Genomic DNA, 15,292 nt, shown 5'->3' with positions numbered 1-15,292 from the left:
ACACCAAATACTATACATAGTTTCAATTGGATCAAACATCCAAGCCCAAAACTGCTATTCCGTTACTACTCAAATCAAATACATCCAAACTTACCATAGAATTATATATGATACCACATACTGCCCTAGTTGAGTAAAACGTATTCAAGTTATTAATATGGGACTAAATCTTAATAGAAGAAGATGATAACTTACACTAGGGGAGAGGAGTATCTCGTTCGGAATGTTTTCACGAAATTTGTAGTCTTCATGGAGGTAGGATCAGTGATGGATACTCTGGTAGTATACCTGTGCTCATAACAATTGTCGCAGTTAATGTTAATGCCATGGCAATTGCTCTGAGGATGCATCTTGTTAGTTCTATCTTTGAGCTTGATAGATTTGATGATAATGATGATGATCTCAAGTTGTGTCTATTGCTTGTGACACTTTGTGATTTTGTTATATCAAGAGCACTAGTGAGGGATTTTTTGTTGTGTCCTTTGAAGCGTAATTTGAGTTGAGGCCCCATATAAGAGAGAGATTTTTTGTTGTGTCATTTGAAGCGTAATTTGAGTTGAGGCCCCATATGAGAGAGAGAGAGAGAGAGTATTTTTTTTGCTGGCAAGGGAAACCTGGTCACCCCAGCTCAGTTTTAACTCCTTTGGAGTCTGCCAGCGGCCCTGGTTCGATTCCTCTTGGTCCCCTCTTTTTTTCTGCAAGGTACACATAGTACCAGTAGCTCATCTCACGACAGGTGGGTCCACAGCCAGGTGGGGATCACTAGACACGAACTGCTAGTGAGCCGATACTATATATATATAATATATATTATATACTATATTAGTATTTATATATATTATATTATATATATACTATATATATATATATAATATATGAGCATCATTGACATGGAGGGAGTTTCCTCATGGCTGTGATGCCTGACTAGATCTCAGTCCCACAAGATCTTGGTTTCCAATGGTATAATAAATTCTAAGGCATTTTGAAAAAAACTGGTTTAGCAATCAGCGTGGACCAGCTCATCAATGAGCTTGATTAACCCACCCCAATTTCTGAAATTAATCTCTCTCTCTCTACTTTCTCTTTTTTTTATCTCTCCCCAAATTCCCATCGCCATTGAAACCAGATCCTCCCCCACGTCTCGACGACGACGGCCACTTCTACCTCTTCCTCCTCCGCTCCCCGCCTCCCGGCTTGTCTGTCGACGACACCGTGAATTCCACCTGCCGCACGCCACCCTACCCACCCTCCTCATCCCGCGTTCTCGACCACGACGCCAATCCCACGCCTCTCGACCGACGAATGACCCACCCTCCTCCTCCGCCGCTCTCGATGACGACGCCAATAATTTCTCCGCCAAACCCACCCCCCCCCCCCTCTCGACTCGACGACGACGACCCACCCTCCTCCTCCCGCCTCCCGCCTCCCGCTGTCAAGACGACGACACCCTCCCTCCTCCCTATGTCGACGCCGACACCGATCTCCCCCGTCGAAGGCCCATCACTTCTTCCTCTCTCGCGACCGACGCCGATGCAGGTATTTTTGGTACAGTCTCAATTTTGGTATTTTTGGAGTGATTTCTGGTCTCAATGCGACATAATCTATTCAGATTTCAATTCCGTCTGGGTCTGTTCAGATTTCAATTCCATTGGTTGGCCCCTTTCTTGCGTTATTATGCTAATGCTTTACTGCTGTGAATTGGGGTGGACTTGAATTTTTATGCTAACTGCGTTATTATGCTAATGCTTTTCTGGGTTATTATGCTAATTGCGTTATTATGCTAATGCTTTCTTACGTTATTATGCTAATTGCGTTATTATGCTAATGCTTTTCTGGGTCAAGTGCAAAATCTCATTTTATTGGGTTGTTGCAGTCTGTAACACATTGATAATTGTTTCAGGGCTACGAGATGACAATGAATGTTGAAACAGATGATGTGCTATCCATTGGACTAAGTGAAAATGTTGTAAGGCATAATATTATGGATGATGGTGAATTGCATACAACTCTTGTAGGATCAAATGAGATGACTTTCATAGGAGAGGCGCCATACGAGGGAACAAATTTTGCTACATTGGAGGAGGCATACAACTATTACAATTCTTATGCAAAAAAATGGATTTTGGAATCCGCAAGAAATCTGCCGATAAGTCAAGAAAGACAAGAGAAATTATTTCTCAAGTTTTTGTTTGCAACAAGACAGGGAGAAAAAGGTTATCAGATAAGAGAGAGTGTGGGAAACTTGTCAATCGTCATCCAGATACTAGAGTGGATTGTCCCGCAAGAATGAAGATTAAGTTGACTTCCTCCAAGACATGGATTGTCACGAAGTTTGAGGCAGAGCACCCAACCCATCTATTATCGAGCCCTGATAAAGTGTTTAATCATTATTCCCACAGGCAAAGCCATCGCTCGAAGACTTGCAAGAGAATTATTGACAATTTGAGTGAAGAAGGAATGGCTCCTTCTACTATTGCTCGAGTGTATAATGTTGTGTCTAAGAGTATTGATGAAGAATATATTACTGCACAATAATGTATTGATCACATCAGAACTAGGAGGAAGAACAACATTGGCAATGAATGCATATCCATCATAAAGAATGTTCAAGATAGGAAGGAAATTGATCCAGAATTTTACTTTTCCATAGAGCTGGATTAGGCGGGGACTATGAGGAGCGTGTTTTGGGCTGATGGGAGATCAATATCTTCTTACTTAAGTTTTGGAGATGTAGTGGTGTTCGACGTCACATATAAAACCAATCATTTGAGCCTACCGTTTGCTCCATTCACAGGTGTAAATCATCATCGGCAGTCCATTCTCTTTGGTTATGCGTTACTTGCAGATGAGCAAGAGGATACCTTTATTTGGTTGTTCACCCAATGGCTAAAATGCATGCGGGTTGCACCAAAAGCAATTATCACCGATCAAGATGCACAAATAGGAGGAGCTGTCAAACAAGTTTTTCCTAATACCCGACACTGTTTTTGTTCTTGGCATATTGGCAGACATATTGCTAAGTAGTAACTTCCAATGAAAGCACAATATGAAGATGAGATTTCTACATATTTTGATAAGTGGTATCGAGCTAGCACTATTCACAAATGTGAGGAACGTTGGAAGATTTTGAAGGAGAATTTTAATATAGATGAGAGCGTAGATAGTTGGCTGACGAGGACTGATTATGTAGTGTTCGAAGGACTGATTATATAGTTGTATTTGTTACTGATATGAATATCTATGTAGTTGTATTTGTTACTGATTATGTAGTGTTCGAAGGACTGAGCAGTGCGACATTGATATAGTTGCTATTTATATATTGTTTGAAGGACTGATTATGTTGTAATTGTTACTGGTATTTGTTACTGATTATGTTGTTTGAAGGACTGCTTTTGTTCATTAACCTTTGTTGCTTTTTATATATTGGTCGAAGGACTGATTATTTCTTGCATTTCTTGCATCTGTTTGAATATCCGGGTGATTTTCCTCAGTGCATCCACAACTGCAGCTCTTCATTGATTTGTGAGCCCAATATATTCACAAGAAAAAAATGACTGGCTTTGGTAATGTCATGGTAGTTTACAAAATGACCCAAGTTATACAAGCTTATCCTCCCAATTATAAATGCTTCTCCTACTAAAAGCTCAATAACCACCAATAGCTCATTTGTGCTCAGTAGAATTAGTGGACACCATAAAACTCAATCATTGTTGAAACCCATATCAACAAATCTTCAGTTCACAATTATTTATGAACATGTGTGCAACTTTATTTATGTTTACACGAGTGTTTTGTTGTTACGTGTATTTAAAGAACCATGAAGAGTGAAAGAATTAAACATGCGAGTGATTGAAATGATCCAATAGTCCTGAGCCTCCTGGCATCAAATTCTTAAGAACTTGAGTAGTGAACATGGTATGTTCAAATTATGACCTATTATCCTCGTTATGCCTAGGCATCATTTTAGAGTTTTTATTACTCTATGGTCTCAACTTCTGCTATTTCATTGATAATTTGATACTGGGGCATTGGAAAACTGTGATACTGGACATAAATTTCAGTAAAAACAGTATGCTAATGCTCTTATAATCAGTAAAAACTGTGATACTGGGGCATTGGAAAACTGTGAAACCTGACCAGTATGTATAGGTCAATAAAAATAGAAAAGTCATGATGCATTCATCAATATAATCATCATTCATCAATATAATCAGTATGCTAATGCTCTTATAACAAGAATATAACCTTACTCCAGGAAAACATGCATTGAACTCTTGATAAATTTAGCTGCTACTTTCTGGTAGCTGTTGATTACCCAGCTGCACAATCGTACTCAAATGCAAATCACAACTCAGAATGAAATACGAGTTTTCATTTATAATAGAGTGCCAGACAAGTTTAAAGACACGAGCCATATATGCTCCAATACAACCCCACAAGGTACAAATTCAAGCATGAAATAGGAAAGCAACTATATAAAAAGCTAAGTAGATAAAACGTAGTCTTCAAGCACTAATCAGTCCTTCGATGAGAGGCTTCTCAGCTACCATGGATTTTGATGTTCTCCTTCTTCACAATGCCCGCCTGCACAACAAATGAAACCAAAGTTTCAGTGCCCAATGAACCAAAAGCAAGTAATCAGTCCATAGCTTACTATAGCTTACTGATAGTATGTTTTCTCAGGACCAACTCATCCAATTCAATTACAATACAAAAATGATGCGGAGAAAACATATGCACAGTACTGCTGGTAAGAAGAAAACTGATATCTTCATCAAAAATGTGGAAATCTATTTTCTAGTTCACAATTGGAAGATGAGTACTGCTGGTAAGAATCTTACCTCGTCAAATTAACAATATATTATTGAATTTTCTCAAGGATGATGAAGAAATATCAAGATTTAAAGAATTGGGCAAATTTATGGTAGCAGAATCCATCAATTCCATTAAGAATTCAAATTGTAGACTAAATTGCCTGGATCCAAAATCGCGCCCTACCAATCGATTCAATATCTCGATCAGAATCTCATATTTCCATCAGATCGCTGGGTATACACAATATTCCCAATCTGATGAACAGATACTCATCTATACGAACAGTATATTGGAAACAAAATCTAGGGTTTCTAATCACTTTTTCAGACATTACCTTATCTCGGCGTCGGCGTCGTCGACGATAGCGAGAGGCAGGGGGCGGGAGGAGTAAGAGGCAGAATCACGGCGTCTTCGTCAACAGCGGGAGGCGGAGGGAGGGTGTTTGGTGGTGGGAATTTGGGGAGAGAGAGATCACGAGGGGGGTGGGTAGTGTGGATTGGACGGTGGAATCCGTGTCATCGCGACAGCGGGAGGCGGAGCGGGAGGAGGAAGAGAGGCAGAAGTCGGCCATCGTCGTCACACTGAGACGGGGAAGGAGTTTGGCCTTCAATCGGCGGGGTGGGAATGTGGTGAGGAGAGAGATATTCACGATTGCGGGGGTGGGTTAATCTACAGCTCATGATGAGCTGGTCCACGCTATGCTAAACGGGCAGCGTTTTTTTTGCAAAAATGCCCTCACGAATTGATCATGACCCATTGAAACCAGATCTCGTGGCTGAGGACTCCCTGCCACATCGCATCATACGCGAGAAACTCCTCCCCTATGTCAATACCTCTTAATACTATATATATATATAATATTATATATATATATATATACTACTCACCTATCAGCTATCATAATTATACTACCATATATATATATATATATATATATATATATATATATAGTACCTATATTATTCGCATATATATATATATATAGATATAACTATACTATATTATCACTCATAATACTGTCTTTTTAGAGGGAAAATGCTTGAAAAGGACACTAATGTGGTAACCTACTCACGTGGGCATTTGTTGTTTAGAATCTCTAGATAGGACTTTGGTCCACGAGGAGACAATGGAGAAGACTACTTTTGTGAATGCTAGTAAAAAGAAGTGTTTCCATCAATATAACAAGACAAGTATTGTTGATGTTTGATATCATACAGCCAATTGGATCCAAACTGGGATTGGTTCTGATTCGGAACTGGATCGGTCCCTCATGAGTCCTCATCAGGACGTGGTAGGGGAGAGTGATGGAGGGGCCGCTTCCTTCTTCGACTTCATGCCTAATTCTTGAACGGGGGATTGATGCCCCTGCTGCATAGACAAGAATAACCCGTGAGAGGGCGGAGACCGGTTCCCCTGTGGTTCCTTCGACGGTCAAGTTAGTAAAACTCGAGTAGGGAAGAGGAAGGTCAGGAACCAATATGGTTCTTGAAATGACAATGTCTCTGCCCAGAGGATCTATGTGAGCTCCTCTGTCTAGACCAAGAACTGTCTGTTCTTGTTTTTGTGCCCATGTATGCTTTTTGGGGTTTCAGATTGCAAACCATTTTTTAGATGGCCCTTCCCCTCCCCTGGCTATGGTGAATAGCATCTGTGTATAAAGAGGACGTTAATGGCAGATTGGTCACTTTGGCCATGAAAATAGCGGTGACAAAGTGTGAGCTGGAAGGTGAGTCATCCTTTGCTCTACATGTGTCGGCTGGAGACTGGAGGGGAAGTCACTTCATCATGGGAGAGGGTGTCTCTGTATTTTCTAGAAAGTGATTAATAGCGTAGCAGAAGGCACGTGGGCATACTGAATCATTCCTCGCTCTACAGGTGTCAACTGGCAATTGGAGGGGAAGTCACTTCGGCATGGAAGAGATATCTCCGCATTTCCCGAGAAGTGATTGCTAAGTCATGGAGGCACGTAAGTAGCTGACAAGTCACGGAGATCATTAGACTAAAATCTGGATAAGGTTTATCCGATATGGACTGAAATGTTGACATATGTCCTGAGGGAGAGGCTTGAGGCCTGGGCTGAGTTCTTAACTTAGCCGACAGCAGGGAATATCCCTCACGTCGTCTCTGAGAATTGCCCAGTGAGTGGTCGAGTGCCCTAAGTGGGTCATCCTCGGCGATAGGGTCGACTGATCCCGCCTTTCGTGTCGGCATGAAAGAAGGTCGACTTGATGAGTCGGTAGGGTCGATGCCTCTGTTGGGCTTGGCCCATTCAAGTGAGTTTGATGTTATTTTGCTAGGACTCTTATTATATCATTTTACAAATACCCGTATCTTAGGTGAGTGAACACCATAACAGTTGACCCCTTTCACTTGGAGTCGACTTTTAGTCGGCTCCGAGAGAAATAAGATATGCTCTGATCAATACAAGTCTGCTGGGGATGAAAAAATGTGAAGTCTTTATCAGGCATCCATTGTTGACTCTGCTTCTTAGGGCTAACGTTATCAAAGATCTGAACCGTCTTTTTGGGAGATGAAGTGTCATGGACATAATGGACGATCTTTCACTTTTCGAATATTGGGACATCGGGCATTAAATGAGGGTGGCGCTTTGTGTTTCAAGTGAATCGCTTCAGGTTCCGAAGTGGATCGAGCTTGGTCGCCTCAAAATTCACCGCGTCCTTTGAAATTCTTCTATACTCTTCCTTGAAAGCTTATAAACAGCCTCTGTATGTTAAGATAATTCTCTTACAAACCTTCGCTTTGACAAATTCCTGATATTCCTCCAAGCTTTTTTTAAGAAAAAGTCTTCCATGGCCTCTCAAGTTCAAATTCTGGCCGTAATGAGGAGATACTCACTATTCTCCTCCTTATCCGCTCGAAGGTTCATATGGATAATCTGGTGGAGTTGTATGATCAATACAATATCCCTTGGACTCTCACATTGGCGACACCAGAGATGAGCAAGCCAGTATATTGCCTTGACGAGGGTCGAGTGCTGCTGTACCTGGCCCACTTAGAGCATGTCTTACGGCTACCCTTGCACCCTTTTATTAAGGAGGTTCACGCTGCTCTAAGAGTCTCCCCTTCACAGTTCTATCCGAACGCAGTGGGGATTCTGGTGGCTTTCATCATCATTTGCCACCGTGTTGGAGTCCAACCAAGCTTGAGATTACTTGGGCATTTGATCAGCGTGGGGTCGGATGAGAAGGACCAACATTACTCTTTTCACTATCGTGGTGAGTTCCAACTTGTCTCAGATTCTTTGGAGTTGGATGAGGACTGGAGGAGGCGATTCGTGTGGGTCTATAGTGGCGACAACGTCTTTGCCTGCTCAGGATGGCCGGAGGTGAATGAAGATGCTTTGAGACTAGTCACCCTTAGTGATTTCGAGATGATGGATCTGGAAAAGGTCCGTTCTTATGCCAGGCTACGAGAGAGCGATGCTCTATTTGATGATGTGTCTCTCCAAACGACGGGCATATCCATGATCTTGTCTTCCACTGGCTTCCAAGCAAGGACGAGCCCTGTTCCTCTGTTGGCGAAAAGTCGTAAGAGAAATGCAGAGGCCGAGGGGTTGAGTTCCACTGCTAGGCACCATAAAAAGCTGAGGGGGGCCTTCAGTGTCGAGGAGGTGGCTATCTTGATACCTCAAGCCGCTAACATTGTCTCTGAATTGAGGGGGAGGACAATAGTCGAGAGACGACGTCCAATCGGATCGGTTAGGGGGCCCCAACCAACTAGGATGGGTCCGCTGGTAAATCATCTTAACCGCTTGGAAAATATGGGGTGGATAGACGAGTCTTCTCCTGGCAGGGAGACAACCACCTTGGCAGTAGGGGAGGATGTTGTCGGCCCCAGTACTATTCCTAAGGTGTCTCGTCGTCCTGACAAGGAGCCGATTAGGGTGGATGATGACGTCGAGGGGAGAGCTGAAACTCTATTAGACCAGATGGAGAATGGTGCTGACGGGAGGATTTTGGAGGATATGCCAAGTGTTGGCATACACCAAGCTCTCCAGGCTTGTTTGGCTTGGGGGAATTTGCTAGAGCACACCCTATTCAATCGAGTTGAGCGTTCCTAAGAATGCCAAGTAAGACTGGCTAAAGAGAAGTCAACCAAGAAAGAAGTAGAGAATAGGATCACTGTCTTGGAGGCCGAGTTAGCTCACAAAGAAGGTGCTTGGTGCCGGAGTTTGGATGAGAAGGAAGAGATCCTCAAGAGCTTACAAATCCAGTTCTTCAAGCAGGTGGGGAACATCGAGGACCTTCAAAGAGAGATGATTCATCTACATGCGGAGGTCAAGTCCGAGAAGCATCGCAGGATGACAGCTGAGACAAAGGCTCGATCAAGTCACCTATCTCTCGAGAAAACGAGAAGGGACTTTGAAGAGGTGTAATCAAAGCTTCGGGCATTCACGGTCCTTGTCCAAAAACTGGAGAACAAACTCGTTCATCTGGATTCGGAGCAGCATAAATAGAAGGTGGTCGACGACTGGCGTCATGGTCCTATAGGAAAGCCGAGGTGGCCTTAGCATGTAAGGCCGGGGTCGACTACTTTGCTTCTCTAGTGCTTCGCAACTCTCATCCTACTCTAGATCACTTCTAACCTCCCTGCGTCTCCTGTTGTCTTGATTTGTTGAAAGATGTCAAGAAAAGTGGAGGCGGGTTAGATTTATCAGCGAGTGATGATGAGGTTGAGCCTATTGCTGGGGCTCCTGGGGAATCTTCTGCAAGTGCTACCACCCGGAGACCGCCAAGTCCAACTCCCAAATCTGGTCGAGAGCTTTGAAGACATGCATATCTCTTTTTTGTTGTAGAGAAGTTTATAATGAAGTTTATTTCTATTGAATGAAAATTAACTTTTGTCTCCATTCTTGAGCTTGCCTTCATTGTTTATATTCTTTTAGCTTTGTAGCTTTGTTCTTGTTTGAAATGTTGGCTGAAGTGAGTTATAATGTGTCAACCTGTACTAGGGACTTATGACAACTAGTTCACCTGATGCCTTAGTTTGAGTGAGCGTTTTAATTGACCAGAACTTGACAGATGACTGTTTAAGTTTTTAGATCAATTAAGTATTGGCCATACACTTAATATTCATACATTAGGCTTTTGAATATCTTTTTTGGTAGAATGACAACTCTGAGGTTGGGTGCCTAGGTATTACGTAGGTGTCTAGGTCTTCATAGTCCCTGTATGGCCGAGAGACGACTGTAGGAGTCAGCCAAAGGGTTGTGCCTTGAGTTTATTCCTGATAAGGTACCAATGGCTTGAAAATCCGACTCGAAATTCGAACGCCTAGGCTCGAGAGAGTCGACTAGGTCATTCCTTCCCCTAAGGCCGAGAGACGACTGTGAGATTCGGCCAAATGGTTGTGCCTTGGGTTTATTTCTGATAAGGTACCAAGGGCTTAAAATTCCGACTCGGAAGTCGAACGCCTAGGCTCGAGAGAGTCGACTAGCTCTTTCCTTCCCCTAAGGCTGGGAGACGACTGTGGGAATCAACCAAAGGGTTGTGCCTTGGGTTTATTCCTGATAAGTTACCAAAGTCTTAAAAATCCAACTCGGAAGTCGAACGCCTAGGCTCGAGAGAGTCGACTAGGTCTTTTCTTCCCCTAAGGCCGAGAGTCGACCGTGGGAGTCGGCCAAATGGTTGTGCTTTGAGTTTATTCTTGATAAGGTACCAAGGGCTTGGAAATCCAACTCGAAAGTCGAACGCCTAGGCTCAAGAGAGTCGACTAGGTATTTCCTTCCCCTAAGGTCAAGAGACGACTGTGGGAGTCGGCCAAAGGGTTGTGCCTTGGGTTTATTCATGATAATATACCAAGGGCATAAAAATCTGACTCGAAAGTCAAACGCCTAGGCTCGAGAGAGTCGACTAGGTCTTTCCTTCCCCTAAGGTCGAGAGACGATTGTAGGAGTCAGCGAAAGGGTTGTGCCTTGGGTTCATTCCTGATAAGGTACCAAGGGCTTGGAAATCCGACTCAGAAGTTGAATGCTTAGGCTCGAGAGAGTCGACTAGGTCTTTCCTTCCCCTAAGGCCGAGAGACGACTGTGGGAGTCGGCCAAAGGGTTGTGCCTTAGGTTTATTCCTGATAAGGTACCACGGGCTTGTTAGGAGTGCTTAGGTCTTCAGGCATAGTGAAGCCTTGATCCCTACGAGATATGAGTTAATTCATATTTAATAAGATTTCACCAGTTCTGAAATTTACATGATCATGAAGATATCCATTGTAGGCATCTGGTGCTCAAAAAAGGGGGTTGAACCATTTATGATCTTGTTTTGTCTCTGTTTCAAAGGTAGTTTTGTAACGGATGAGGCTAACAGTATATAGCTTGTTTAGTTGGATTTTTCTTGCTTGCTTCTCTCCTTTCTTTTTATATATAGCGGGCTGCTCAATGATAGATGAAGATGAGTTGAAAATCTATTTGCCATCTCATCAGCCAAGGTTCCTTTTGAGACTGAATCTTTAGTAAGGCCTTGAAGGCGGATGGTTGGCATGCTGACTTTTAGCAAAAGGAACTGCCCGGATGCCACAAATCATGTTGAATAGCGTTTTCTAAGTCGGGTTCGCGAGGGTTGGGGGCATGACTAGAAGCTACATGGTACCTTTTATGGTAGAAATTCTTTTGGAAAGAGAATCCACCAGCTAGTATTATACTCCCTGAAAATGACAAACCATAGCAGTTTCCTTGAATGAGCTTCGGGAGCACTGAGGGCTGGACCATGCTGTGAATGAAGAACTCTCCTTCATGGAGATCATGAGGGTCGCATGCTTTGACCACCAGAGCTTAGACAACTTTAGTGGTGCATGCATCAATTGAAGGGCCAAGGTCATTCTTCTTGAGAAGACAATTAGCTGATAGGCCCTAAGCTTTTCCCGCAATTTTATCCCTGATGTATAAGAGTTTCCTTCAAAAAAGTCCTCATGGTCTAAGGTGCCTATCACAGACTTAATCACTGCTCCTATGCTCATATGAGCCATCACCAGTTGGAGCTTAAGTGATATTTTGCCTGATCAGATCTAATGTTTTGGCCAGAGTTATTCTGTGATGGCGATTAGAAGCCATGGTTGCTTTTCAAGAAAGACAACCACCCTTATGGTGTGTCTTCTTCTGGAGGGTTTCTAGGTTACTTTACATTGGCACCTTGGCTAGGTAGATCCGTCCCACTCTCTGGACCTCACCTCCGCTTTTTTGGAGTACGGGTTGAGGTCCTCAGATGGGCTGATAGAACAGAGAGGGTCTGAAGGTCATTCTACCATCTAGCAGATAGTGTTCTTGGCAGACACTCCCCAGATAAGTCGCCGAGGCCTTTGAGGACTAACTATGTTAGTTCCTCTTAGCCAAATCTAACCCTCTTTAGCTTAAATGATACAACTCTTGACTTTATTTAGCTTGGATGATGCAACTTTGATGTTGTTCTTCAGGATGGGTAGAATCGGACCCTTGTTCAGAACTTGATATGTCTTCTCGAAAAAGAAAAGGGGGCCCCATGGTGGGTGCCAAACTATTAATGCTTGATATCACACAGCTAATTAGATCCAAACTGGGATTGGTTCTAATCTGGAACTGGATCGGTCCCCCTTGAGTCCTCATCGGGACATGGTAGGGGAGAGTGATGGAGGGTCCATTTCCTTTTTTGACTTTATGCCTAGTTCTTGAACGAGGGATTGATGTCCATGCTGTACAGACAGAATAACCCGTGAGAGGATGGGGACCGGTTCCCTCGTGGTTCCTCCGACGGTCAAGTTAGTGAAACTCGAGTGGGGAAGGGGAAGGTCAGGAACCAATATGGTTCTTAAAATGACAATGTCTCTGCCTAAAGGATCTACGTGAGCTCCTCTGTCTAGACCAAGAACTGTCTGTTCTTGTTTTTGTGCCATGTATGCTTTTTAGGGTTTTAGATTGCGAACATTTTTTAGATGGCCCTTCCCCTCCTCTGGCTATGGTGAATAGCATCTGTATATAAAGAGGACGTCAATGACAGATTGGTCACTTTGGCCATAAAAATGGTGATGACAAAGTGTGAGCTGGAAGGTGAGTCATCCTTTTCTCTACATGTGTCGGCTGGAGACTGGAGGGAAAGTCACTTCACCATAGGAGAGAGTGTCTTCACATTTTCCAGGAAGTGATTGATAGCGTGGCAGAAGGCACATGGGCATACTGAATCATCCATCGCTCTATAGGTGTCTGCTGGTGATTAGAGGGGAAGTCACTTCGGCATGGGAGATGGTGTCTTCGTATTTTCTGGGAAGTGATTGATAGTGTGGCGGAATGCACGTGGGCATACTGAATCATCCCTCGCTTTACAGGTATCGGCTAGCGACTGGAGGGGAAGCCACTTCGGCATGGGAGAGGATGTCTCCGCATTTCCTGGGAAGTGATTGATAAGTCATAGAGGCACGTGGGCAGCTGACAAGTCATGGAGATCATTAGGCTAAAATCTGGATAATGTTTGTTCGATATGAACTGAAGTGTTGAAATATGCTCTGGGGGAGAGGCTTGAGGCCTGGGCCGAGTTCTCAACTTAGTCAACAGCAGGGAATATCCCTCAAGTCATCTTCGAGAATTGCCCAGTGAGTGGTTGAGTGCCCTAAGTGGGTCGTTCTCGGCGATAGGGTTGACTGATCCTGCCATTCGTGTCGGCATGAAAGAAGATCGACTTGATGAGTCGGCGGGGTCAAGGCCTTTGTTGGGCTTGGCCCACTCAAGTGGGTTTGAGGTTATTTTGCTAGGATTCTTATTGTATCATTTTATAAATGCCTGTATCTTGGGTGAGTGAACACCATAACAAGTATGAAAGGGAGAAATGATTTTAGGGTTACATAGACCTCCTTTGGTATCACTATTTGATAATTCACTTATATGTGTAATTTGATATTGACAGATAAAATATTGATGAACTTTTCTTAACCATTTTACCCTCAATAGACTTATTAATTTTAGGGGATTTTCTCTTTTAACCCAAAGTGTTATCCCTAACTTATTAAAAAACCCTCTCACTTATATAAATATTCATATACCCAAAGTATCTCATCCCACTAATTTTAAAGCCCAACATGTATAATACACTCATTGTTTATATTGTATTTCCTCAATGTTGATAGCTAATATCAAATAGTTAGTGAAAGAAGTGATTAAGTTGACAGAGGTCCTCTAACCCTCCAAATGTCTGGTTCTGAAAGTAGAAAATCGTAAGGGGACGGGGTTGGGTTTCTCGGTTGTTCATCCGACGATCAAGTCAGTAATAAGCTTGAGTGGAGAAGTAACTAAACTATAAAATTTCTTAAGCACAGTGAGTGAAGAAAAAGATCCTATTATTAAAAATATTTGCCCTATTTATAGTGGTGGTAGAAGGGTAGAATGGTAACTTCGACTAAGTATAGGATGACGGCGATGTTAGCCTCTGTTTTACAGGTATCGGTCGATGAGTGGAGGAGAGGTCACCTTGATATTTAATGTGAAGTAATTGGGGGTGTGCGGTGCTAATATGGTCCGATGTTGTTGGGGAGTAAAAGTTGGAGTCTCGATGCGAGATTTGTATTGATTGAATGTTTGTTACAAATCAATAAAATCCAAGATTTATAACAGAAGCAGAGAGAAGGCTCTCCTTGTTTAACGTGAGTTCTTCGGTAGTGATAGGACGCCTCCCTTGATGCCTATGTCGAGTTTGCTTCCCTTAGACGATCTGATCAAAGTTGCGGTTGAGCTTCAGTACATAGTATAAGTTCTTGTGTGATTGAGTTTGATAATACCCGAGCTTGATGAGTATAAAGACCGAATTCTTAGAGAAGGCTAATATGCAAGAGTTTGCAAAGAGCTAAGAGTCTCAAATCTGAGAGTTCAGATTGAGTCTACTTCAACAATCCAAGAAAAAATCTAGGAGAGTTCTACCAAACAAGACTGCCCAACCTTCCTAGATGCTGAACCTTCTGGACCTCTTTCATGTTGGCAAAGAGGTCCTATAAATAGGCAATGGATGACATGGGTCATCGCTTGATTTGTAGGATATGACCACTAATAGAAGTAAGGAGTAGCATACTCCCCCTATAGCTATGGGATGTGACCACTATAGGGGTGAGGAGAGCCATGCCTCATTACCAAGTATGTGGGAAGTGGGTAGGCCGACTCCTACAAGCAAGAAACCACTTGCATTGTTCAGGCGAGACTGACAGGCTTGTAGGCGAGCTTGAAAGCTGCTTGAATGTTCAAGCAAGCTTGCAGGCAAACTTGGCGAATAGGCGGGGTCGGTTGGCGGGCCCCTCGAGCGTGTGAATTGGCATTCTTTGGCAAGCTAGGTTCATGTAGGCAAACTCACTGCAGGCGAACTTCACTTGTGCGGGCGAGCAAGATGTTCAAGCGAGGCCGAACCCGTGTTGGTGAGCTCGATAATCAGGCGAGCTTGACTCGTGCTAGCGAGTCAAGTAAACAGACGAGGTTGGCGAGGTTTGGCACGTGCATGCGAGCCAAACAAACAAG

At 43.2% G+C, this 15,292-nt stretch overlaps 1 protein-coding gene across 1 annotated transcript; it reads left to right on the top strand.

Annotated features, from left to right (window-relative positions):
* Nucleotides 2,116-2,535, top strand: LOC109821814 (protein FAR-RED ELONGATED HYPOCOTYL 3-like). The gene has a single exon (XM_020387969.1). The coding sequence runs from the start codon at nucleotides 2,116-2,118 to the stop codon at nucleotides 2,533-2,535; it is 420 nt and encodes a 139-aa protein (XP_020243558.1).

The sequence above is a fragment of the Asparagus officinalis genome, chromosome 8 (assembly GCF_001876935.1).
Source record: "Asparagus officinalis chromosome 8, Aspof.V1, whole genome shotgun sequence".
Taxonomy (NCBI): Eukaryota; Viridiplantae; Streptophyta; class Magnoliopsida; order Asparagales; family Asparagaceae; genus Asparagus; species Asparagus officinalis.
Note: the sequence above shows the minus strand (reverse complement) of the source record. Positions and strands in the feature narration are given on the sequence as shown.

What these genes read in the sequence shown, in the direction of transcription:
- LOC109821814 (XM_020387969.1), top strand. Translation starts at nt 2,116, where the DNA reads ATGGATTTTGGAATCCGCAAGAAATCTGCCGATAAGTCAAGAAAGACA.